The sequence below is a fragment of the Cetorhinus maximus genome, chromosome 14 (genome assembly GCF_964194155.1).
Source record: "Cetorhinus maximus chromosome 14, sCetMax3.hap1.1, whole genome shotgun sequence".
Lineage (NCBI taxonomy): Eukaryota > Metazoa > Chordata > Chondrichthyes > Lamniformes > Cetorhinidae > Cetorhinus > Cetorhinus maximus.
The window spans coordinates 49,960,190-49,986,388 of NC_135892.1; the positions used below are offsets into that span (position 1 = coordinate 49,960,190).

The window sequence follows — 26,199 nt, forward strand, 5'->3', positions numbered from 1 at the left end:
AGGTGAAGGAACACCGCCTCCTTAAGCTTTTACTGACCAACCCTTCTCCAGAAAGCAGATTGGTTACACTCCTCCATTGGGGTCAGGTTTGAGACTTAATATTTTTTTTGCTTCCCACCTATCCTTTGGGGCTAAAATTCTCTCTACATGTATGCAGAGCAATAATCAACAAAGCCTATAGCGTAGAACTGTATAGCTGAGATAGTCAAATTATTACATAAAATTCATAGTGCTTTGGTCAGACGGCACCTTGAATACTGATGGTTGAAATGCACATAAGATGTTGATGTGCTGGAGGCAGAGAACATCTGTGAGACTGATCCGCCAAAGACCTGACATATGATGGAAGACTTAAGAAGCTTGGGCTTTTTAACCTTGTAAGTTTTCTGAGAGGTGATGTTGTAATAGAGAGATCAGGAAAGATGGAAAAAAAGATGAAATATTGGTTTAAATTGTAAATGTGGAACAAGGAACCACAGGTTTAAACAATTAAAAGATGAATTTAGGACTGATATGATTACTTTTTGCCTCATACCAAGATTTATGAATGTGTGGGGCAAATTTTCAGTCAGTGGTGGAGATTTAAGAAATAGTTGAATGCTGCAGTGGGCGGGACAGTAGCATTTGTCTGGGTGAATGGATTAAGAATGACCAAATGGCTTTCTTGGTTAATGATCTTGTGAATCAGATCTTCATCTGGTTCCTTTTACACAGCTTTCCCTGCTTTGAGGATCCATGTGTATACAGTGTCAGGGGTAAAATTCAAATTTCTAGACTCGCTTGACATTTGAAAAACAAGTATCTAGGCCCGTATTTTGAGTTTGCACAAATAATTTGTTCCCATTTGCATACCTTTGTTTTTATATAAACCTGAATCTCACGACATCTCCATTTCTCTGGTGAAAAAAAGTTCCTTCTGTGGAATTTCATTTCATAGCTTGCAGTTTCAGGTCTCAGATTACCCTGTTACTGCTGTAATGAATCTCTCCTCTTGGAAGGAGAGTGATCTTGTGATAATTTATTAGAATTCTTTTAGGAGGTAACAAGCAGGATAGATAAAGGAGAATTAGCAGATGTAATATATTTGGATTTCGATAAGGTGCAGCACGTAAGGCTACTTAATAAGATAAGAGCCCATGGTGTTGCGGGTAGTATATTAGCATGGATAGAAGATTGGCTAACTAATAGAAAACAGAGAGTTGGGATAAGGGGGACATTTTCAGGATGGCAACCTGTAACTATTGGAGTGCCACAGGGATCAGTGCTGGGGCCTCAATTGTTTACAATATATATTAATGATTTAGATGAAGGAATTGAATGTACTATCGCCACATTTGTGGATGATACAAAAATAGGTGGAAAGGCAAGTGGTGAGGATGACACAAAGAGCCTACAAAGGGATATAAACAGGTTAAGTGAGTGGGCAAAAAAGTGGCAGATGGAATATAATGTGGGAAAATGTGAGATTATGCACTTTGGCAAGAAGAATAGAGGAGCTGAATATTATTTAAATGGAGAAAGACTGCAGCACAGAGGGATTTGGGAGTCCTCATGCATGAAGTTCAACAGGTAATAAGGAAGGCAAATGGAATGTTGGCCTTTATTTCAAAGGGAATGGAGTATAAAAATAAGGAAGTCTTGCTAAAACTACACAAGGCGCTAGTTAGATCACACCTAGAATACTGTGAACAGTTTTGGTCCCCTTATCTAAGGAAAGATAGACTGGCATTGGAGGCAGTCCAGAGAAGGTTCACTAGGTTTTTTCCGGGTATGGAGGGATTTTCTTATGAGGAGATGTTGAGTAGTTTGAGCCTGTACTCATTGGAGTTGAGAAGAATGAGAGGCGACCTTATTGAAACTATAAGATTCTTAGGGGGCTTGACAGGGTGGATGCTGAGAGGTTGTTTCCCCTTGAGGGAGAGTCTAAGACCAGAGGGCAGAATCTCAGAGTGAGGGGTTGTCCATTTAAAACACAGATGGGTAGGAATTTCTTCTCTCAGAGGGTAGTTAATCTGTGGAATTCTTTACCACAGAGGGCTGTAGAGGCTGGGCTGTTAAGTATATTCAAGGCGGAGATAGACGGATTTTTAATCAGTAAGGGAATCAAGGGTTCTGGGGAGAAGGCAGGAAAGTGGAGTTGAGGATTACCAGATCAGCCAGGATCTCATTGAATGGCGGAGCAGACTCAATGGGCCGAATGGCCTACTTCTGCTCCTACGTCTTATGGTCTTATGATCAAAATTTCACACCCAATCAAATTATGGCCTTTTCCATGTGAATTAAATCAAGTTAATGTAATCTCTTGGTCAAAACCTACGTCCTCAAGTTGCTAACGATGTTGAGAACATCATGTTGATTAACTAAAACAAAAATAAAAATACCTGGAAAAACTCAGCAGGTCTGACAGCATCTGCGGAGAGGAACACAGTTAATGTTTCGAGTCGGTATGACTCTTCAACAGAACTAAGGAAAAATAGAAAAGAGGTGAAATATAAGCTGGTTTAAAGCTGGGTGGGACAGGTAGAGCTGGATAGAGGGCCAGTGATAGGTGGAGATTGTCTTTTTGTCTATGATATCTTTTGGCAAAGAGGTGTTGAAGGTGGTGATATTATCTAAGGAATGTGCTAATAGGTGACATTAAGGGTAGAAAGCAGGACGAGCAAGGTACAGATAGCCCTAGTGGGGGTGAGGTGGGGGGAAGGGATCGAAATAGGCTAAAAGTTAGAGATAAAACAATGGATGGAAATACATTTAAAAATAATGGAAATAGGTGGGAAAAGAAAAATCTATATAAATTATTGGGAAAAAGGGGGATCGGAAAGGGGGTGGGGATGGAGGAGATAGTTCATGATCTAAAATCGTTGAACTCAATATTCAGTCCAGAAGGCTGTAAAGTGCCTAGTCGGAAGATGAGGTGCTGTTCCTCCAGTTTGCGTTGAGCTTCACTGGAACATTGCAGCAGGCCAAGGACGGACATGTGGGCATGAGAGCAGGGTGGAGTGTTGAAATGGCAAGCGACAGGGAGGTCTGGGTCATGCTTGCAGACAGACCGAAGGTGTTCCGCAAAGCAGTCACCCAGTCTGCGTTTGGTCTCTCCAAAGTAGAGGAAACCGCTTGATTAACTATTTTTTCTGATCAATAACCACATCTAAACTCCTTTTTATATTGCTCCAGGATAACTATTCATACACAACTTAGCAAACACATGTGTATTGCTTCAGTTTATGAACATTAAATTCTATCTCCTATTAAATGATCCCCTAATTTACCCAGATGTCTGAGTACTTTTAATCTTATTAGTCCTTTGGGTACCTAGCTAGTTATTAGCCTTGGTTGTTACATGTTAATAGAGCTGATCACTGACTGGCACTCAGCATCAAGAGCAACTCTGTAATGTCATGATTGAAGCCAAAACGTAGATGACCTGGTTGAAATTTTTGGATCAACTGATGGGTGTTCTCACCAAGTCTAGAAAGCAGAAAAAAAATCCTAGAGAGTTATGTTGATCACTGAGAGTGACAACACCAGCTGGGATGCTGCAGGGCGCTGATATAGCACATTAGCTTGAGTATCAGCCAACAGTCCACTCCAACAGGCATTATATATGAGTCAGTACTAACTCCAGCTGTAGTGATAAATGATCTTTGAAATAAAAATCCAAAACTGCCACTTACTGCATTAACATTACATAGTTCAAATCCTACCTGAGACATTGATGCCATCTTCATTGGGTATTTACTTTCATCCGGTTTCGGTTAGCTGCACACTTGTTTATTTGTGGAATACCCACATATGAATCTATTTGTGAGCTTTGCAGTCAAAATATTGCTCAGATTCTGTTCCTCTGATAGGATTATAGATCTGTGTCATGGAGCAAGAGATTTCTCTATGAATTGCATCTTTCTCATTCATTGCTTGTGTCTCTATTAGATTAGAGAGAGCAATACTTATTCTCATTGCCCACTTTTGGCTAATGTTATCAATTGGATCGGCTAAACATACCTTCTGTGATTCAGTGGCATCAGTCTCTCCCATAAGTGTTTTGCTTTTATCAGAGTTGATCCACATTGCCCAACATTGTACAATAGTGTGACCTGGAGGTTGTGACAATGGATTCCCCTTTGTATATTGAACCAGATGCCCATGTCTTTTGTACAGTTACAGCCCAGCAGAGCAATTAACACTGGATGAGGTGAGACTTGGCTGAATCATTAAGTTGCTTTATTGTACAGTAAGGTGATCATAGACAGCAATAATTATTAGATTTACTTAGTTCAGTTGATACACCTTAACTCTCACAACACTGTTTAAACAAAGCAACTGCTATATTATCCCATTTCAGTGGTTTACTTTGCTTGATTTAAACAGACTTGATTTCTATGCATTCTGACTCTTTGGACCAACATTTTCCAGTTCAACACCTTTGCTGCTGCTGTTTTGGTGCCTGTTTCTTCTCTGCCCATGAAATGGGATAAGACCAATGGATCTTCCACCACAAGGGCAAAGTTTACGTTCCCAGCTCCAGGCAAACTAATGAATCATTTATTATTTAGTTTCAGAGGAAAACAACTTTGCTGTATAAACTGCCCCTCGTCAGGGTGTCTTGTTTTAAATTCATGAGAATGTATGCATTGCATTTAAAAATTCAGCATTAAAAGTAATTCTTTCTGAATCAGTTTTGTGGCAAAGTGGCCACAAAATGTTTTTCAAATAAGAAGCATGTTGCAGATATCCTCTAAATAAAATACCCAGTTAGCGCTTGCCTATCATTGTTAAAGTGAAAGTAAACATTTATATCCTCGGCATCTCTTGGCAGCACAAGCTCACCAACTCTGAGGTCCTGGAGCATGCTGATAGCATCAGCATAAACTTATTACTAAGCCAACAACATCTGCGATGGCTCAGCCATGTTCATCGGATGGATGCCAGCCTGATACCCAAAGACCTTAAGTACAGTGAACTGGCCACTGGGTCAGGACCTGCTGGACATCCGTATCTCCGCTGCAAGGACATCTGCAAGTGAGACATGTAGGTGATGGACAGCGGCATGGACAACTGGGAGATGGCCAGGACTTCTGGAGGTTGGCTGTTCAGGGGGTCATTAGAAGAGGCGAGGAGAAATTGAAAGCCCAGCTGGCTGAGAAGAGGGCTCAGAGAAAACAGAGCTTAGTGAATCTTGCACCTTCTCAGCCTGCTGCCTTAATCTGCAGCAGGTGCAGCAGAGACTCCCATTGATTGAGGCTCCTGAGCACACCAGGGGATGTTTAGCACAGAGTTTACCACAAAGCCGCAGACTCATTGTTTCATGAGACAGAAGGCTGCCAGCGACCTTTTATGCTTGCACCTTTATTATTATGGCTACTTGGCTGTGCTGTGGTGTTCAATTTTCCTGGGGGGAAAAAAATGAATGAAATCCAGCAGCAGCGTGTCTTTCACGGTTACTGAAGGAAGCGACTTGGGTTCAGTACCATCATATAATAGCAGCTACACATTAAAGCAGTGTTGCATTTGTGATTCTCCCCATTAGTAATGAAAGCATATTCTAATTGTATGTTGGCATGTTTCAAAAAAGAATGAAAACACTACCAGATTCTGATACAGACAGGGCTATATTTTATTTCTTTTTGAGCAGTGATGGCATATGTTCATTGTTGTAAGGTCAGTGCAAACCTTTTTATTAAGCCTTATCTATTCAGGTAAGGTCCAGCTGCTCATTATTGCTTCCTGAAGTATTTTTAGTTGTGGAATTTGTGGCTAATAGAAATGGCTCCCCTATGGGAATGTTGATTTCTTCTGTCATTTTAGCATGGTTTTGTTTTTTTTTAAAATGTAGTTGGAAATTTCTCCTTTCATAAAAAGTGAAGTTACAGGAATTTGCTAAAGTACTAATTGGTTGTCTAGTGTTAATTGATCTTTCATCTTCAGCTGTACATAATATTGAGGATGTAATGGAATATCATGAAAGCATTGCTGACTTTTGTAGAAGGTCTCTAATCTTGTGTTCTTGCACATAAGCCTATTATGAAATGTAGTTCCTATGCTAGAAAATTATTTTCTTGTGTTGAGAGTGTAATTTTTGGCAATAATTTTACGAGTATTAATTGCATTTGGGATAAGTGGAAGCATCCGCCTAATGACTGTTAGGAAGGGAAAGATCACGCCATGATTAATTATGAGTGTTTATTTCCAGGTTAATAATTATATATGGTTTAAATCTTCAGTTTAAAAATTTAAATGCAACTGTAAAGTCATTACTTATTTAGCATTTTATTGCATTTGAATACTGTTCACTGATCTGGACAATGCAGTTAACATATCTTAATCTGTGCTTTTGTAGCTCTGATGACATGGATGGTCCAGTAGAAGATATTGGAAGTCGTTCATGTGTAACTAGGTTTGTGAAGACACTGTTGTCTATTATGGAGCACGGAGTCAAACCTCACAGCAAACATCTCACCGAGTATTTTGCGTTCTTGTTTGAGTTTGCCAAAATGGGAGAGGAAGAGGTAAATTAAACGGATGCATACAGTCTTTAAACAGCATTGTAGGGAGGAGTAATTAGATGTTTTACACCATTTTTCCATATAACTCTACTAACTGTTGTTTGTTTCAGAGCCAGTTTCTTTTGTCATTGCAAGCTGTATCGACAATGGTACATTTTTACATGGGAACAAAGGGACCAGAAAATGTAAGAATTTTTCAACCATTCACAACAAACATGAGGCTCATAATGTACTATTATGCAACAGTTTTTCTAAGTTCGAGTGTTTCATTCTAATGTCTAGTAGTCATATATTTTAATTTCTTATAATTAACTTACCAAAGCTAGGTTTTTTAGTTCCTTATTGTTGAGTTTCCTTTTAGTGTATGGGACTCAATTTTGCAGTCACTTCTGAAGTTATATTTCATGCTAAATTCTCTCTTTTTGGAAAATACACACAAGAAATATTAGGACACAATTTTTAACATGCAGTATTGTTGACCATAGTGTTTCCATTAAGGGAATGATACAAATATATAACTTAAATGATTAGTTATAGGATTGAATAAGAGACAACTCTCATTCATAATGAAAAAAGTTCTGAACTTTTGTATCACTTACATTTTTATTTGTTTATTAACATTTTTAGCAGTTTCCCCAGCCACAAGTTGAGGTATTATCTGAAGAAGAAGGTGAGGAAGAAGAGGAGGAGGAAGATATTTTATCTTTAACAGAAGAAAAATACCGTCCTGCAGCACTGGAGAAAATGATTGCCTTGATTGCACTCCTAGTAGAACAATCTCGTTCCGAAAGGTAAGGCATATACATAGATTCATCCAGAAAGAGCAATTGCCTGCTCCTTTCTCCTACCAGCTTTTATTGTTAAGCATTTGTTATATATTACAGAATTAAGTTAAAGTATTGCTCTTTGTATTTGTAAATATTTAACCATTTTTTTTAAAAATGAGCTATCTGTGTTAAATTGTTTTGATTCCAGGAGAAATCAAAAATAAATTAACTAGCTGTGTTTTTTTAAATTGCCATGAATATGTCATTTATTTACAAACTGTAAATTCAATGGTGCTTCTGTTTACAAGTGCAATCATTTGAATATGACAGTAAAGTAATAGGTCCGACTTTTAATTTGCACTTTATAAAAGGTTGTAGTATTTGATTTATCAGGAAATGAAGATTTATAATACCAAAGTGTACTATTCTTGTGTTTAAATCCAGTATTAATATCCAGCACTCAACACTAGCAGTTGCCGTTTCTAATTCTTTCTTTTTTAAATAGGCATCTTACATTGTCGCAGAATGACATGGCTGCCTTGACAGGAGGCAAGGTATCGTCAATAGACATAGAACTGGTGATATATATTTCTTTATTTCTTCTAGCAATCCTTGTGTAAGATTTCAGTGACAGCATAGGATTACAGCAAAAACCTGTTCTTCAAATATGTTACAGAATCGAACAGGAAATTGTCAATCCTCTATTATTTAAAACAGAATGAAATTGTTGGGCATATGTTGTCTGTGCACATTGGAATCCTGTAACTATTGCATCACACTTATCCATCTCAAGACCTGGTTGTGCAAGTCAATCTTCTACTTCAAGTTTTGTGGTACTCTGAATTATTCCCATTTTTTGATCTAAATAAATGTTTTAAAGATGCGGCCATTGTTTAACAAACCCTTTGAGAAATACAGTGCAATCACAGTACAACTCTTCTAGTACACAATGCATTAATGCATACTGAAGTATTCCCTCATGTTTTTAAATGCACCTTCCTCTATGCACAGAAGTGAAAATTCATCAATTCCAAATATCCAAAACAACGATACTTCACTGTGACTGTTGCAAAATGTATTCAGAAAAATACATTTTATTCAAGTTTATTATATTCAGAATGCCAGAATTTTTCACGGTTTTTTTAAACTGACCTCTTCCCAGCCCATCAGTGTAACGACAGATCATTTCATTCTGATGATATGCATGAATTTCTTTGGACATAGCAACACTGAATTTCCATGTAATTTCCAAAGCAATTGAAAGCTTTCAGAAAAATCCAGTAATGATGTATACCAGACAATGTAAGGGTGTAGCATATTGTCATGGTTTGTTGCAGGCAAGCCTATAAGAACCAAAGAAATGGGAGCAGCAGTACGCCAGTCGGCTTCTGAAGCCTGCACTGCCATTCAAAAAGATCATGGCTGATCTGACAAAACAAAACAGATGAACTGATAACGCAAATAGAAATAAATAAGTACGATCTGATAGCCATTACAGAGACATGGCTACAGGATGACATAGATTGACCTGAATATTGAAGGGTATGTGACATTTAGGAAAGACAGGAAGTTAGGAAAAGATGGAAGGGTGATTCTGTTAATTAATGATGGTATAGCACATTAGAGAGGGATGACCTAAGTTCAGGAAGCCAGGATGTAGGAGTGGTTTGGGTTGAGATGAGGAACGAGAAAGGCAAAATGTCAATTGTGCGAGTAGTGTACAGGCCCCCTAATTGTAACTGCACAGTAGGACAGAGTATAAAAGAAGAGACAAGGGAAGCTTGTCAGAAAGGTACAGCATTAATTATGGAAGATTTTAATCTACATATAGATTGGAAAAATCAGATGGGCAAAGGTAGCATAGATGAGGAGTTCATAGAATGTTTTCAGGATAGTTTCTTGGAGCAGCACATTCTGGAGCCAACCAGAGAGGAGGCTATACTAGACCTGGTATTGAGCAATGAGATAGGATTAATTGATAACCTCATACTGAAGGCACCCCTAGGTAACAGTGATCATAATATGATTGAATTTTACATTTATTTTGAGGGAGAAACGAGTGCATCCTAGACTGGTATTTTAAACTTAAATAAGGGCAATTATGAGAGCATGAAAGCAGAGCTAGATAAAGTGAACTGGCAAATGAGGTTAAGGGACTTGTCAATAGAAGCTCAGTGGCAGATATTTAAAGGGATATTTCAGAATACACAGAATATATTCATTCCAATGAGAAAGAAAAATCCCAAGGGATTAACCACCACCCGTGGTTAATTTAAAAAGTTAAAGATATTATCAAATCTAAAGAAAAAGCATATAATTGCGCAAAGTTGGGTGGCAGGTCAGAAGATTGGAAAGAATATAAAGAACAGCAAAGAATGACAAAAAGATTAATAAGGAGGGAAAAATTAGAGTATGAGAGAAAGCTAGCTAGTAATATATAGATAGATAAGAGTTTCTATAGATATTTAAATAAGAAAAGAGTTAGCAAAGTCAGCGTTGGTCCTATAGAGAGTACGTCTGGGGAATTGATGATGAAAAGTAGGGAGATGGCGGATGAATTAAACAGGTATTTTGCTTCGGCCTTCGCTATAGAGGACACAAGTAACATCCTAGAAGTAGCTTTAAATCAAGAAATGGAGGGGAGGGAGGAACTCGGGAAAATTACAATCACCAGGAAAGTGGAATTGAGTAAATTGGGGCTTCGGGCTGACAAATCTCCAGGTCCAGATGGACTTCACCTTAAGGCCTTGAAAGAAGTGGCTGGTGAGATAGTTGATGCACTGATTTTAATTTTCCAAAATTCCCTAGATTTGGGGAAGGTTCCATTAGATTGGAAAATAGCAAATATAACTCCTTTGTTCAAAAAGGGAGGGAGATAGAAAACAGGAAGCTAAAGGCCAGTTAGCCTAACATCTGTCATAGGGAAAATGTAAGAAGCTATTATTAAAGACGTTAAAGCAGGGCACTTAGAAAAATTCAAGGCAATCAGATAGAGCCAACATGGTTTTGTAAAAGAGAAATTATGTTTGACCAATTTATTGGAGTTCTTTGAAGGAGTCGCATGTGCTGTAGATAAAGGGGAATTGGTGGATGTACTGTACTTAGATTCCCAGAAGGCATTTAATAAAGTGCCACATCAAAGGTTATTGCAGAAAATAAAAGCTCATGGTGTAGGGGGTAACATATTGGCATGGATACAAGATTGGCTAGCTCACAGGAAGCAGAGAGTTGACATAAATGGGTATTTTTCTGGTTGGCAGGATGTGATGAGTGGTGTGCCACAGGGATCAGTACTGGGGCTTCAACTCTTTACAATTTAGGTAAATGGCTTGGTTGAAGAGACCAAAGGAATGGTTGCTAAATTTGCTGACGACACAAAGATAGGTAGGAAAGTAAATTATGAAGAGGACATGAGGCTACAAAGTGACATAGATAGCTTAAATGAGTGGGCAAAGATCTGGCAAATGGAGCATAATGTGGGCAAATGTGAAATTGTTCATTTTGGCAGGAAGAATAAAAAAGAAGCTTATTATCTAAATGGTGAGAGATTGCAGAGCTCTGAGATTCAGGGATTTGGGTACCCTAGTGCATGAATCACAAAAGGTTAGCAGTTAAAGCAGGTAATTAGGAAAGCTAATAGAATATGTGAGTGGAATTGATGACAGAAGTAGGGAGGCTATGCTTCAGTTGTACAGGGTATTGGTGAGACCACATCTGGAGTACAGTACTGGTCTCCTTATTTAAAGAAAGATGTAAATGCATTAGAAGCAGTTCAGAGAAGGTTTACTAGACCAATACCAGGAATGGGCAGGTTGTCCTATGAGGAAAGGCTGGACAGGTCAGGCTTGTATCCACTGGAATTTAGAAGAGTAAGAGGCGACTTAATTGAAACCTTTAAGATCCTGAGGGGTCTTGACAGGGTGGATGTGGAGAGGATATTTCCTCTTGTGGGAGAATCTAGAACCAAGGGTCGCTATTTAAAAATAAGGGGCTGCTCATTTAAAACAATGAGGAGAAATGTTTTCTCTGAGGGTTGAGAGTCTTTTGAACTCTCTTCCTCAAAAGGCTGCGGAAGCAGCCTTTGAATATTTTAAGGCAGAGCTAGATAGATTCTTAATTAACAAAGGGGTGAAAGATTATTGGGGGCAGGCAGGAATGTGGGGTTGAGGTTACGTTCAGATCAGCCTTGATCTCATTGAATGGCAGAACACGCTCGAGGGGCCGAGTGGCTTACTCCTGCTCCTAATTCATATGATCATAGCCTCAACTCCACATTCCTGCCTGTCCAGCATTACCTTTAACTCCCTTGTAATCAAAAATCTAACAGTCTTGAATATATTCAATGACCCAATCTCTACTGTTCTCTCGGGTAGAGAATCCCAAAGATTAACTATCTTTTGTGAGAAGAAATTTGTCGTCCTCTCCATCTAAAACAGGAAGCCCCTCATTTTGAAACTGTCCCCATTTCCAGATTCCCCCACGAGGGTAGAAGCCTCTCTATCTACCCTGTCAAGTCCCCTCAATCCTGTATGTTTCAATAAGATCATCCCTCATTCTTCTAAACTCCAATGAGTATAGGCCCAAACTGCTCTACCTTCCCTCATGACAATCCCTTCATCCCAGGAATCAACCTAGTGAACCTTCTCTGAACTGCCTCCAATGCAGGACCACCCCTCCTTAAATAAGGAGACCAAAACTGTACTCCAGGTGTGGCCTCACCAATGGCCTGTATAGTTGTAACAAGACTTCCCTATTTTTATACTCCATCCCCCTTGCAATAGAGGCCAATATTCAATTTGCCTTCACAATTACTTGCTGTACCTACATGCTAACTTTTATGTACGAGAACACCAGATCCCATTATGCCACAGCATTCTGCAGTCTCCTTCAGTTTAAATAATATGCTGTTTTTCTATTCTTTCCATCAAAGTGGACAACTTCACACATTCCGACATTGTACTCCATCTGCCAAATTGCTGCCCAGTCACTTGTTTGGCAGCCTTCCGTCTCAGAAGACGTTGGTTTGCATCGTGGCGGTCAACTCTGTGTTAAGCTCTGCAATGAAACCGGAGGGTTCTCTCCAGGGCACAAGCCTGGACAAAATTTGTGAAAACTCTAGGCTGCCCAAACGTCAGGGTCCCCCTCTCGACCTCCCTGATTGATTTCAAAGGAATGCAAAGCACTATGTTTTGGCACTGGGTTGGTTGCAGGAGTTGCCAGGTGACATTTAGACATCAACTTGCCTTTGGGCTCCACTCCAAGTTTTTTGTCAGGGTTTACTCCCTTAGCCTTTAACCCTCCTGAGGTATCCACAAGGCAGTGGAGCTATTTGCTAATAGCTGGGAGTTTGGTTCAAGAGTGCCAGGGCCTGCCCACATATTAGTGGGTCTGCACACTGCATGTATGGGGAGGGGTGGGGGGGGGTGGGTGGAGGGGGGCAAACCTCCCCTGAGTTGTTCTAAACTTTAGTCTGGGACTGCAGGGGATCCAGTTTCCATGTGTTGCCGCAAGAGGGCACACCTGAGGACTTGTCGATAGAAAGAATCATGACTGGCCCGTTGAACCGCTGCACTTACCTGAGGCCCGGGTCTTCAGCTTCGGGCCAACTGCACCTCCAGCATCTAATTGGCCAGCAGCTCTCCTAGGAGGGACATTTGTTCTGCAGGAGAATTTCATGTTGGAAACTCCCCCTACAGGAGTTTTTAACTGCTATGGCAACCAGTAAACTGCCTAATTAGGATTTAATCCTGATGGGGCTCCCAGAAATGACTGTGGCGGGGTGTCACTGGCTCTCCAGCCAAGATGGCGGTCTAGTAAGCCTGCTAAATGAGAGTTTGGCAGTTATACATTTGGGCTTAAAAAAAAGTGAAACAGTATATTAGAGTGCCCTGTATGCTGAAATATGAACTTGATGCCACATTTCAAGATTACACAAGGGGATTTCTTACAGACTGCAGAAGGCAGTTTATGTTTTTGCATTGTGTTGATTTCTGCATTGGAATTGGATCGTCTTTACCGTTTGTTTCAGTCTCAAGATGTACATTTTTGGACATGTGTCATACATGCTTTGTTCATCGGTAGTGATTCAAAATTGTGTCGCTGGTAGTGTTTGGATGCTGTACTATATTTTGACATTTCTGAGGGTTAGTGTGTCTGGTTTTATTTTCTTTTTCAGGGTTTCCCATTTTTGTTCCAACATATCCGAGATGGTATTAACATCAGACAGACATGCAATTTGATCTTCAGCCTTTGTCGTTACAATAATCGACTTGCAGAACATGTACGTAGCTTTTTGTGTTGGTATAATTCGAGACCAGTGCTTTTCATTTTCATTGATGTTCATTGGGGTAATGGGGGAGAAAATCGCAGATGTTCTTAAATAAGATTCTCTCTTTTGTGTGTTTAGATTGTCTCCATGCTATTCACATCAATAGCAAAGCTGACTCCAGAGGTATGTCCATTAAATTGTTGTATTTGTTAACTTTGAGAGAAAATACTAAAGCTTATTCCAGATTTTTCCTGTGAGCTTTAGTACTAAATATAGTACTTCTACGTAGCATCTTACTTTTATGTTCCTCACCTATCTTTTTTCTTCAATTCCTATCCTGAAGGTGTTGACTTCTTGCTGGGATAGGACCTGTGGGTGTCACTCACCATTTGGTGCCTTGCCCAAGTGGACTTTATTTATGTGAGAGCATCAGCAAGCTGTTCTAGCATGGCACGACAGCATAGCTAAACTCGGTCTTGATCTCACCTGACATTTACTTGCGCAATTTCGATAGGAGTCACTGGATAATAAATAAGGACCTTGTCGAATTTTCCACACCTTAATTCAGAGGTTGTTTGAGGTTACCCCACCACCAGTCTGGCTAAAATTAGCTAACTCAGCATAAGCCAGGAATCGAAGTTTCCACATTTGTATGACTCAGTTACTCTGTGTTTCAGAAGGCTGAGAGTGTACCAGTCTCCCTGGTCATTAAAGCATTGAAGCAAAATGATCTGAAGTCAAAAGTTTTACTTGTATATAAAAATGTACACTTCATATTATTTCTAGGCTGCACAGCCTTTCTTTAAACTACTGTCTATGTTGATGGAGTTTGCTGGTGGACCACCTGGAATGCCTCCATTTGCTTCTTGTATTCTTCAGAGAATTTGGGAGGTATGAATAAATATGTCACCTAGTAAAATTTATTGCAGCAATGTAAATTTAAGGGCAGAATTTTTAGGTCGCCAGGCGGGCGCGATCGGTGGAGGAACGGACCGCCGACCGCAATCGGCCCTCGACCACAATTACATGCTGTCTGGCCAATTAACGGCCAGCCAGCGTGAAACGCGCACTGAGAAGCTCAGCACTGCCGGGGTGGGGGCAGGAAGAGGGCGGGCGCTGACGTCAACGCAGGCGAGCACTGGCAGAAAGCTCCTCAGGGAGCTAAAGACCTGAAAAGCATTAAGTAAAGTTTTTAAAATCAGGAAAAAAATGTCCTAGCATCACAATCAGTCATCTGAACATATACATGATAAAAGTGCTGTCCATTGATTTTTATTTTTCTTTCATTTAATAACAGAAATTTCATCCCGCCCTTGGTTTTATGAAAAATGCAAAGTCCACCTGGCCGATTTGCCCTTCCGTCAACCATAAGGTTGGAAGGACCACAAAAAATCAGAGACAATTGCACCTTTAATTACCTTAATTGGCCTCTTCATTGTCGGCGGCGCATTTCCGACTTTTGCGCGTGTCCGCCGATCGAAATATCACGCGAGCGTAGGATGACGTTGGGACACTTGTCCGACGTCCTCTCACGCAATTTTGCGTCCGATCGGGTTGGGCACACGCCCACCGATCGACCTAAAAATTCTGCCCTAAATGTTTAATTTTCACAAAAGATGAAATTTGGAACAATGAGTTTGTTTTATCGGGAAATGTTTTAATAAGTACTAGTTGAATTAATAGCTTTATTGAAGTATAATTTATACATTTATCAATTTATTTCAATTTAGGAATCAGTTGCATACATAATTACAGTGTATCAATCAAAATGAAAGATGCTTTGGTTATTTGAATACTGACAATTGTACTTTCTATTGGGAGATTTTGAATTGTATTTTATACTATTAAAATAATTTACACCTATCCTGTTCCATTTAATTAGGTCATTGAATACAATCCTTCTCAGTGCTTAGATTGGCTGGCAATGCAGACACCTCGCAATAAGCTAGCTCATAGCTGGGTACTTCAAAACATGGAGAACTGGGTGGAGCGTTTTTTGCTGGCACACAACTATCCTAGAGTCAGAACATGTAAGTTCCCTCTAGCTAGAGAGACCAGCATTACAGAAAATTATGGTAGTGCTGGGTACATGTTTTAATGCTCTAGAGTGCAAGTGAGTTGAGTTACTACATTTATATGTTTTCTACATCATTTAAATGTGATAGGGTTGTCACATTAAATCAATTACACTATCAATCATGATCAATTTCCAAAATGTACTCGACTATTTGTCATTTATTTCTATTTCAACCTCAAACCCTTTTTATTCAATTTAGAATTTAATTCTTCTTGACTGAATTAAGTCTGCATTCACTACTAAATAAAAATGAATATGTTGAGCTTACCTTCTGTTTTTTTAGTTTATAATCCCATTCGCTTACCCATATCCCATATAAAATAGCTATAAATCCACTTTGTTGATTTTCCCTAATACTTTTGAAAATTTGCCTTGTTCTCTCCATCCTTAACCACATTTTCTCTGGGCTTTGGTAAAACAACAGCATGAAATACAATGGTTGCGTACATAGTCTGTTTATCATTTATTGTACTAGGTACTATGCATGTTGTATTTGAGTGATCAAACTGAGCTGTGGCTCAGTTTGTAGCACTCTTGCTTATGAGTCAGAAGATTATGTATTCGAGTACCACCCTGGTACTTGAGCACAAAAATCAAGGCTGCTGCTCCCATGCTGCACTGTCAGAGGTATGCCATCTTTTCAGACGAGACATTAAACCGAAGCCCTGTCTGCCCATTCAGGTGGATGTAAAAGATCCCATGGCATTATTTGAAGAAGAGTCATTGGAGTTATCCTTGCATCCTTGGCAATATTTATCCGTCAATCAACATTGCAAAAGCAGTTGATCTGGCCAATATCAAATTCATATTTGTGGAACCTTGCTGTGCGCAAATTGGCTGACACGTTTTCTATATTACAACAGTGACTGCACTTCAACAAGTACTTTGTTGGCTGTAAAGCGCTTTGGGTTGTCCTGTGGTCGTGATAAGTGCTATATAAAAGCAAGGGTTTTTTCCTTTCAAGAGCCAAGAAGTGATAAATGTATTGCAGTCAGTGCGTAGCTAATTATTATGATTCGTTATATTGATTGTAATTTTGTTCATTCCCTACAGCTGCAGCTTACCTTTTGGTTTCTCTCATTCCAAGTAATTCTTTCCGTCAGATGTTCCGATCTACACGTTCTTTGCATAATCCTACACGTGATTTGCCTCTTAGTCCAGACACTACTGTTGTCCTTCATCAGGTGTACAATATTCTCCTGGGTCTACTTTCAAGAGCCAAGCTGTATGTTGATGCTGCTGTCCATGGCACCACAAAATTAGTTCCTTATTTTAGCTTTATGACCTACTGTTTAGTCTCGAAGACTGAGAAGTTGATGTTCTCTAGTTACTTCATGGACCTCTGGAACCTCTTCCAGCCTAAGCTGTCTGAACCTGCTATTGCAACAAACCACAATAAACAGGCACTACTTATCTTCTGGTACAATGTGTGTGTGGATTGCCCAGAAAATGTGCGCTTCATTGTACAGAATCCCATAGTGACAAAAAACATTGCTTTTAATTACATCTTGGCCGATCACGATGACCAAGACGTTGTTCTATTTAATCGAGGGATGCTGCCTGCATATTATGGGATTTTACGCCTGTGTTGTGAACAGTCCCCTGCTTTCACACGGCAATTGGCTTCTCATCAGAATATTCAGTGGGCTTTCAAAAATCTAACACCTCATGCAAGCCAATACCCAGGGGTAAGTGTTGGTATTAATTTACTAGTTCTCAGCCTGGCTGTACTTCCTGTGAGACATTTTAGTAAACAGACTTAGCTGCTGTTAGTGTTGCATAACTTAATCTAGTGGAAAGTAATTTCAAACAGCCAGAAGTGTAGAGCATCAAATTTTTCACTTAATGACATAAAATTCTATTTTGAAGGCGTACATAATTGCTTTTGGATGACAGGTACCTACCTATAGATTGTTGTGTTCTTTTGCTTTTATGCAAAAATATTTCCACCTGTTTCACATGTTACAAATGTAGCACAGATGAAACTAAGATGTTTTTGCAAAAAAGGTCTAAACAAACAAATAGCTTTCCAGCATAATTGCACAGTAAGCTGAACACCCAGTCCTCTATTAATAACATGTTTGTTAAACCAAGGTCCAAAACGACTTGTGCATTACAATGGGCATCTTTGACTTTTGTCTGCACTTGACACTAGTAAATGGGTATGATCTATACATGCATTGTTACAATCCCCGTAGAGACCAATAACTTCTTAAAAAGAAAGGCAATCCCCAAGACATCAATGGAAAGAAACCTGCTGGACAAGAATTTCCTTTTTAAAACTTTTACTATAACAAACCAACTAAAATCAAAAACATAACTCAAACTTTAATTAACAAGTGAAGGATATTTCCAGTAAGAAGGTAAATTTCACTTTAAATAGTCAGTACAACAAAGATGTGCCTCACATAGTTACAAGCACTCACATTACTTTCATAAATGTGGGACCACGTGCAATATCAGTCTTTCCAACTCAGTCTGCATTATGTAGGGTCTCTAACTTCCCACTCAATTGTATCAGCCTTTAAGTCGCATTCATCAGTAGCCGTATTCAACCCAGTGTCCCCCGACATGGTCAACACCATCAAGGTGCACGTCTACCAATTTTGTCTCACTCAGGCCACGACAATCCTGATGGCATGGAATCCCCAGAGACTCCCTTCTTATACCCCTTTAAGCAATCTGGTGGGCTCTGACACCACTCCAATAGCAGCAATGGGTATTGTCCAATCCACAGTCCCTCGCTCTTCCTGTCTTCAGTGTTCTGTTCTTTCCAACTGTATAACAAACACCGTAACACAGTCTCTACTCTATTCTCAGAAACCTGCTTCAATACCAGGATCTGTTTGAACACTGCCAAACAGAAAAATGTTCCAATCAGAGAGAATACAGCTGTTTTCTCCCAGCACAAATTTGCAGCCTGCTGAAATGCCAAACAAAAAACAGGCTGAAATCCAACCCCACTGCAATAAGCTTTCTATTTATGCTTTGCCTCTTAGCTATTCATCCTATGGCAACTGCAGGTCACATAAGCATTTTTTGGAACCTAATGATGTCATAATCAGAAAACCAATTAACCCTCTTTCAAAGTACTCCCCAGTCCACTTTGTTCTTAAAGGGGCATTGCACAAAAGAAAATACAAGCTTTTTCCAGCACATGGGTCGTCACAGTTGGTAAAACAGCATTACATTGTGACATTTTTGCACTTGTCAAGAGGATAGATGCCAGTATTGAGGAATGGGACACTTTCTGGCATCAATTTTCAGCACACCATATGCTCTAGGGTCAGGTTTAACAAAGTTGTAAAGAGTAAAACTTAATTTTCTTCCACAACTAGTATTTATATATTTATTCGTTTTTGGGATCTGAGCATCGCTGGCAAGCCTAGCATTCATTGCTGGTGGTGAACCCCTTTCTTCAACTGCTGCAGTCCACGTGGTGTAGGTACACCCGCAATGCTGTTCAGAAAAGAATTCCAGGATTTTGACCCAGTGACAGTGAAGGAACAGCAATATAGTTCCAAGTCAGGCTGGTATGTGACTTGGAGCAGAACTTGCAAATGATGGTTTGAAAGATGCTGTCAAAGGAGCCTTTTCCGTTTTAAATGTAAAAAAAATGTCCAGTGGTCACTTGGAATAATTGATTTTGTCAGTGACAAAGGTATGGTTCAGGATTCCAGCAACAGAGGCTGAGGTGGGAGCAGAGGCACACAATGTTGTAGAGATAAAAATATGTACTCTTTGTGATACAGAGGTTACAAAGCTCAGTTTGGGGTCCAATAAGATGTCGAGGTTCCAAGCAGTCTGGTTCAACCAAGACTGGTTGGGGAGGGAGATTTTGAAACATTATGAGAGAGTTGTGGACAGTGCACAGGTAACTTGTCAGCTTTAACTCAGTCTGGCAGCTTTAATCCAGTCCTGTTGCTGAATCCATAACTTACAACTCTACATGATTCGGAACTGAAAAATATACTTTGTACAGGAATTGAAAAAGTTGTGGTGATGTCACAGGTATCAGCTGTATTGCTCTCACTCCAAATCCCCTAATGAATAGACAGCTGAGCACTCAAAATTGTTGAAAATATTGGAGTTCATCCTATTAGTCAGGCACCTGATGACATCTAGTTAGTGGCCCCTCAGATGAGTTAATTGGCTAATTAAAATGATATTGAATATTTTATGCAAGTTTTTTATTTTGCTGGACGAAACCCTTTCAGTGAAAAATACCTATAGTTGAACAAAGCTATAGTTGTATTGTTCATACTACAAGTGCAATGGCTGAAGAAGCAAGGCAGATAAGGGAGATTGTATGAAGGATACCAAAGGGAGAGAGAGAAAAAACAATTTCTATATTTTTATATACGCAGTTGTTTTTCTTTAGGCTGATGGGCAGGGTGGCGGGCTAATGTATGCATATTTAGCAGGCTTCTGGCTTTCATTCTACTTAGCAGCCTTTTTGATCCTTAAGTTCAACCTTAAGGTGCCTAAGAATGTTCCAGTCCCAGACACTCCTGATTTAGAGTGAAGTAGATAACGAGAAACAAGCAAAGTTATGGAGCCATTTGCTTCCAAAACCTCATAGCTGAAGTATGCTTTGTGAAGGCACTCCAATCTGTCGTCTTAGTACTTCGGTGGAGTAATTGCAGGGCACATAAGGATGAGCCTTGCAGGATGTGGCTCTCAACCAAACATTAACCAACTAGTTTTTGGAAACAGTTTATAGAATTGTTAAAACTGCTTTATCCAACTTCCAAAAGCATAAGTTACAACACAAAACATGCCTATTTGTCCCATTTAATCTATCTGCAGTAGTATCTCTCTCCATGTGGGCCACCTAGTCTTATTTTGTTATCCTGCTCACCCTTACCTTTTTACCTACAAAAAGAGGACATCATTGGGCCCGTACTATAAGCAAGAAAACAGAACCTAGATTTATTCAGTGCCTTCCATGACACGGGAGGTCCAAAAGTGCTTTGCAGCCAATTAAGTACTTTAGAAGTGTAATCACTGTTGTATTGTGCACAGCAAGATTCCACAAATAGCTGTGAGGTCATGACTAAATAATTTGTTTTAGTGATATTGGTTGGGGAGAGTGATAGATAGACATCAAGAGAACATAGACAAGCTGGTGGAATGGACAAGCAATATAGAATAATGTATGCAAAAAGTATAAACTATAAGATACAATTCGAAAGCGGTTGCAGGAGCAAAGGGTGCTGAAGTTGTTGAAGGTAGCAAGGCAGGTTGAGTAAACTGTTAATAAGGTATACATGATCCTGGGCTTTATAAATAAGGGCATAGAGTAGAAAAGCAAGGAGGTTATGGTGAACCTTTCATAAAATACATGTTCAACCGCAACTGGAGTATGGTATCCAATTCTTGGCACCACACTCTAGGAAGGATGCACTGATTTGGAGTGGGTGTAGAAAGCATTTACAATGATCATTCCAAGCATGGGGGACCTGAGTTATGAGGATAGCTTAAAGATGCTAGGTCTGCTTTCCCTGGAGAAGGTTGAGAGGTGATTTGATAGACATGCTCAAAATTGAGGGACCTGGACAGAGTAGATAGGGAAATAGTGGTCCTATTGACGGAAGGGTCGAAAACTACAGGACAACGATTTAAGGTGAATGGCAAAATAACCAAAGGTGACATGAGGAAAAATTATTACACAGCAAATAGCTATGACCTAGCCTGAGTGTGCTGGAGGCAGATTCAAACCTGGCTTTCAAAAGGGTATTTGATAATTATCTGAAGAGGAAAAAATTGCAGGGCTATGGGGGGCTGTGCCTAACTGAGTTGCTTTTGCAGAGAACCAAGATGAACATCACAGGCTGCTGTAACCATACTGTGATTCTATAAATACCAGCCAGGACACCTTTGAATGCTCTTTGAAATAGTACCATGGAATCTTTTACATACACCAAAGAGTGCAGATGGGGCCTCAGTTTAACCTGTCATCCAAAAGATGGACTTCCTCAGTACTATGCTTCCGAGTGTCAGCCTCCATCACATGCTCCAGCCCCTGCAGTGGGAAATGACCCCATGATCATCTGATTCGGACAGGAGTCTACCACTGTGCCAAGACTGATACCTGCTAAAATTGTGTAACTCCTCCACACCATCATGCACAGTTTTCCTCCAACCATGCAACTATTCAATATTCTAAGAGAAAAGTTTGTGGGCCAATTTAGAGAACAAAACCTGGAAGTCCCTCTGATCCCAAAGATGACTAAATACGTTTCAGGAGACCATAATGACTGGGTGACGCATTCTCCATGGCCCATCAACTCCTCCGGTTCCCCCTTGAATGTTTGTAACAAATCACTCTGTGCTGACTGCTTCTCTCAGAAGTCAAAGACTCTGTGTAAAAATAAGTTATTCATAGCATTCAAAAGTTCTATACTTGCACAATTTACACTTTTGTCCCTGGTCCTCCCTAACTTATTTGGCTCCATTTACATAAAGTGGATCTCATCCTTTCATGATTTTAAAGATCTCAATCAAATCACTTTCTAGAATAAAATGCCTCAGCTTACAAAATGGCCACTGAGGCTGTCAATCTCGTGGCCCTTCTTTGAACCTTTTCCAGGGCCTCTGCATCAATGTTCTCAATATAACATGACCAAGACCTTACAGTGAATTACATTTATTGTTTTACATTTAATTATGCTGGTTCAAACACACTCTTTGCTCTTATGGTAACCTCATGGCTCTGGTTATGAAACTTCTGTGATTCATGCACTATAACATTTCTGTCCATCTCTCACTCAGCAGCCCTAGTGCACACACTGCATGATATACACACATTTGATATTATCCCAACCTACATCTACATTGAAAGACATTTGCCTGATACAGGCCTGTTCCCATATTGCATCTAGATCAGCCTACAATCTGTTCCTTTTCTAACTTCCTTACACCTGATCTTTGTGTCATCTGCGAGTGTGCAGTTTTCCGGACTTCTTTGCCCACATCGTTCATAGAGTTGGTACAAAACAGTGGTCTTCAATACCAATCGTCGTGGAGCTCCACTAGCGACTGGTTTCTACGCACAAACCATGCAATTAGTAATTCCTTTCTGTATATGAAACTACACCCAGCACCTTATCCAACCCAAAATCTACCCACTAAACCATGAGGATTTGATTTTATTAGCAGCTCTTTGTGTGGTACCTTGTCAAAAGCTTTTTGAAAATCAAAATACACAATGTTAAGTAAGCTTCCAAAACCCACCAACTTATTAACATCGGCAGAAAAATCAATCAAGTTGGTGAGATAGGTCCTCCTTTTCCAGAGCTGTATTGATTATTTCTTTAATAGCCCCTCCTTTGTCGAGCTGATCATACAGTGCATTTTTAATGATCCCTTCCTGTATCTTGCCTGTAACTGAAGTCAAGCTAATGGGCTTTTCAGTCCCAAGTTCTGACTTAGTACATTTTTAAACATAAACAACAAATGGATTTTACTCTCGTCCTTGGGAACAATTCCAGACCCTAGCAAGCTGTTAAGCATGTGAATGATTCCTCTTCTACAGAGCATGATTACTATTACAACACATCATCAATAGGGGAAACCTAAACTGTCTCTCAAAAGTCTAATTTAACTCAAATTAGGAATGATCTTAATGGTCATCAACAATCCATGGTAAATTCTGTTTCACAGTGATTGGAAGAACCAACGTCAAAAGATCAACTCTCCAGTGACTCATAGAACAACCTCATGAATGATGCCGGGATCAGCAACGCAATCTATTTTGAGATCACTAATCCTAGCCAGGACTGTCTGTCTACCTCAGCCATGAATATATTCAATAACTCAGGTCAAAGATCAGGCATGACCCTATTGAATGGCAGAACAGGCTTGAGGGGCCATATGGCCTACCCCTGCTATTTCTTATGTTCTTATATGAGCTGCACTCATTAGCTAATACATCTCTGGTCCCAACTAGCTTAATGTCCTCTCAGTAACTATATCAACATTCTCAGTCGATCTCTGATCATCCAACCTATTCAAATGTAGATCATCTCAACTAAAAGATTTAACTTTCCCACAGAATATCTTCCGGTATCCAGTTATCTCAGCCTTTTCTTTTTGGTTAAATCCTCAAGCCATAAACTCAGACTATTTTACATTCCGTTCCTTTCCATGCTGTTCCTCTCTGGTGGGCCAGTAAGCACAGACAGTAGACCTGAGACAATGATTCTGGATCCTTTACACTTAAATGTGCTGATTACCCAACTGTAATTCTCCTGTAGAAGAATAGACATTTTATCCATGATGTTATTTGTACCCATGTTCCCTTTGTAGACCTCAACCTTGTCAGCAGAGACAGATTATTTCAATTGCTGTGAAAAATAGGCTCCCCGTCTGGGCTCCTGGGCATCATTTCTTCTTTCCACAAGAGCATGCACAGTTTCATCACTTACAATGGAGCATCATCGGAGGCTTTCAAGATCAGCAGTGGGGAAAAGCAGGGCTGCATTCTCTTTGGCATATTTTTCTCCATGCTGCTATTGTACATTTTTGTTGACTCAAATGAGGGTGTCTACCTGCACGCAGAGCTGATGGCAAGCTGTTCAACTTGACAAGACTGCGTCCTAAAACTGAAGTGCATAATCTCCTAATCCGTGAGTTGTTTGCTGATGATGCCTTGTTCACATCCCATACTGAAGTTCACTTGCAACAGTTTGTAGATTGGTTTCCCGGGCCTGCAAGGAGTTTGGGCTCACAGTCAGTGTCAGGAAGACCAAAGTTATGGGCCAGGGCGTAAAGACTCCTCCTTCCATCAACATTGACAATCTCACTCTGGAGGTTGTTGATAGCTTCACATACCTTGGATCAACAATTGCCAGCAACCTGTCCCTAGATGCCGAAATCGGCACCAGGATTGCAAAGGCCGCAGCTGCCATATCAAAGTTGAGAAGCTGAATGTGAACAAACAGCAAACTAACTGAAAGCACAAAGCTTCATGTGTGCCAAGCTTGTGTTCTCAGCACCCACCTTTACAGTAGTGAAGCTTAGGCAGCTTCAGCAAGCAAAGCGGCTGAATAGTTTCCACCGCTGCCTCAGGCAAATATTGGGCATCTCCTGGTAAGACTGAGTGCTGAACATGGAAGTACGCCAGCGTGCAGGGATCCTCAAGCATGTTTGCCCTCTTGAGTCAGCAGCGACTCCGTTAGTTGGGTCATGTGAGCTGAATGGATGAAGGCCGCATTCCCAAAGACATGCTCTATGGTGAGCTTGCTATTGGCATGAGACCAGGTCATCCACATCTGCAGTAGAAGGATGTCTTCAAGTGAGACTTCAAGTTGATTGGGATCGGAGTCGATGCATCGGAGGTCCTTGCTGCTGACCAGGGTGCCTGGAGAAGGGTGTGGAAAAAGCAGAGGGCAAACGAAATGATCAGATGGCAGAAAAAAGCATCAGTTGTCCTCAGGCCAATGCTATTCATTTGTGCTAGATATGGAAAGGACTGCCACTCACAAATCGGCCTCTACAGCCACAACAGACAATGTTCTTTACTGAAGTGATGTACGCTCTGGGCACAATCCGTTGTCTGCTGAGATGGAGGAATGGATGGCTAACTATTAGCACCCACTTATAAATCAAACACAGTCCCATGACACTTTGCTCAGCTTTGTTGTGTAGATTCAGGAATTTTGGAAAATACATAACTGCACCGTCACATGTCTTGCCTTTCCACAGAGTGCTACCTGATGGAATTAATTTCAAAACAACTGTAATTCTTTTTGTGATTGTTATAGTCTACCCTTTAGTTACTGTCTCACAGACCCAGTGGAAAGAACCTATCACTATCATGACCCTTCATTCTCTATCAAGTCACCACTTGACCTTCTCAAGTGTATCAAGGTGTTATTTAACTAAGAGCTCGTGTAGGTCAGTGAGCACAGGCCTGATGGATGAACATGACTTTGGGCAAGTTATGATATGGGCAGCAGAGTTTTTGGATGACTTCAAGTTTACAGAGGGTAGCACATAAGACAGCTAGGAGTGTGATGGAATAGTCAAGTCTAAAGGTAACAAAGGAATGGACGAGCGTTTCAGTAGCAGATAAGCTGAGGCAGGAGCAGAATTGGATCATGTTTTGGAGGTGGAAATAGGCATCCTTAGTCATGGTACAGATGTGTGTTTAGAAGTTCATCTTGGGGTCAGATATGACCGTGAACAGCCTGGTTTTGTCTCAGAAAGCTGCAGAGGGAGACACTTATGCATTTTGCTCTCCTTTTTTTGCATTGCTAGCCAACAGTGTAGGCTGAAAGTGAGAAACACACTAGCATGCACAAAGCAAGAAGCATACTAATTCTTCATCCACATGTAGATGCATCCCATTGAACATTAAAACCTATCTGCTCTAATAAATCCTCATATGGCTGGGTGTCATATTTTGCTTCTGTGAAGCACCCTGGGACATTTTATTACATCAAAGGTGCTATACAAATTCCAAACCCATGACCTCTACCACCTAGAAGGGCAAGGGCAGCAGCCACATGGGAACGCCACAACCTGCGTGTTCCCCTCTAACTGTCACACCATCTTGACTTGGAAGTATATCGCATTCCT

At 40.2% G+C, this 26,199-nt stretch overlaps 1 protein-coding gene across 1 annotated transcript in view; it reads left to right on the forward strand.

Annotated features, from left to right (window-relative positions):
• Window positions 1–26,199, forward strand: part of usp34 (ubiquitin specific peptidase 34) — a 273,481-nt gene that overhangs the window by 201,729 nt on the left and 45,553 nt on the right. The window contains exons 59-67 of the mRNA XM_078556887.1: window positions 6,338–6,506; window positions 6,614–6,688; window positions 7,131–7,294; window positions 7,776–7,824; window positions 13,446–13,550; window positions 13,677–13,721; window positions 14,325–14,429; window positions 15,421–15,568; window positions 16,669–17,303. Coding sequence (XP_078413013.1) covers window positions 6,338–6,506; window positions 6,614–6,688; window positions 7,131–7,294; window positions 7,776–7,824; window positions 13,446–13,550; window positions 13,677–13,721; window positions 14,325–14,429; window positions 15,421–15,568; window positions 16,669–17,303 — 1,495 coding nt within the window. The remainder of the gene's footprint in view (window positions 1–6,337; window positions 6,507–6,613; window positions 6,689–7,130; window positions 7,295–7,775; window positions 7,825–13,445; window positions 13,551–13,676; window positions 13,722–14,324; window positions 14,430–15,420; window positions 15,569–16,668; window positions 17,304–26,199) is intronic.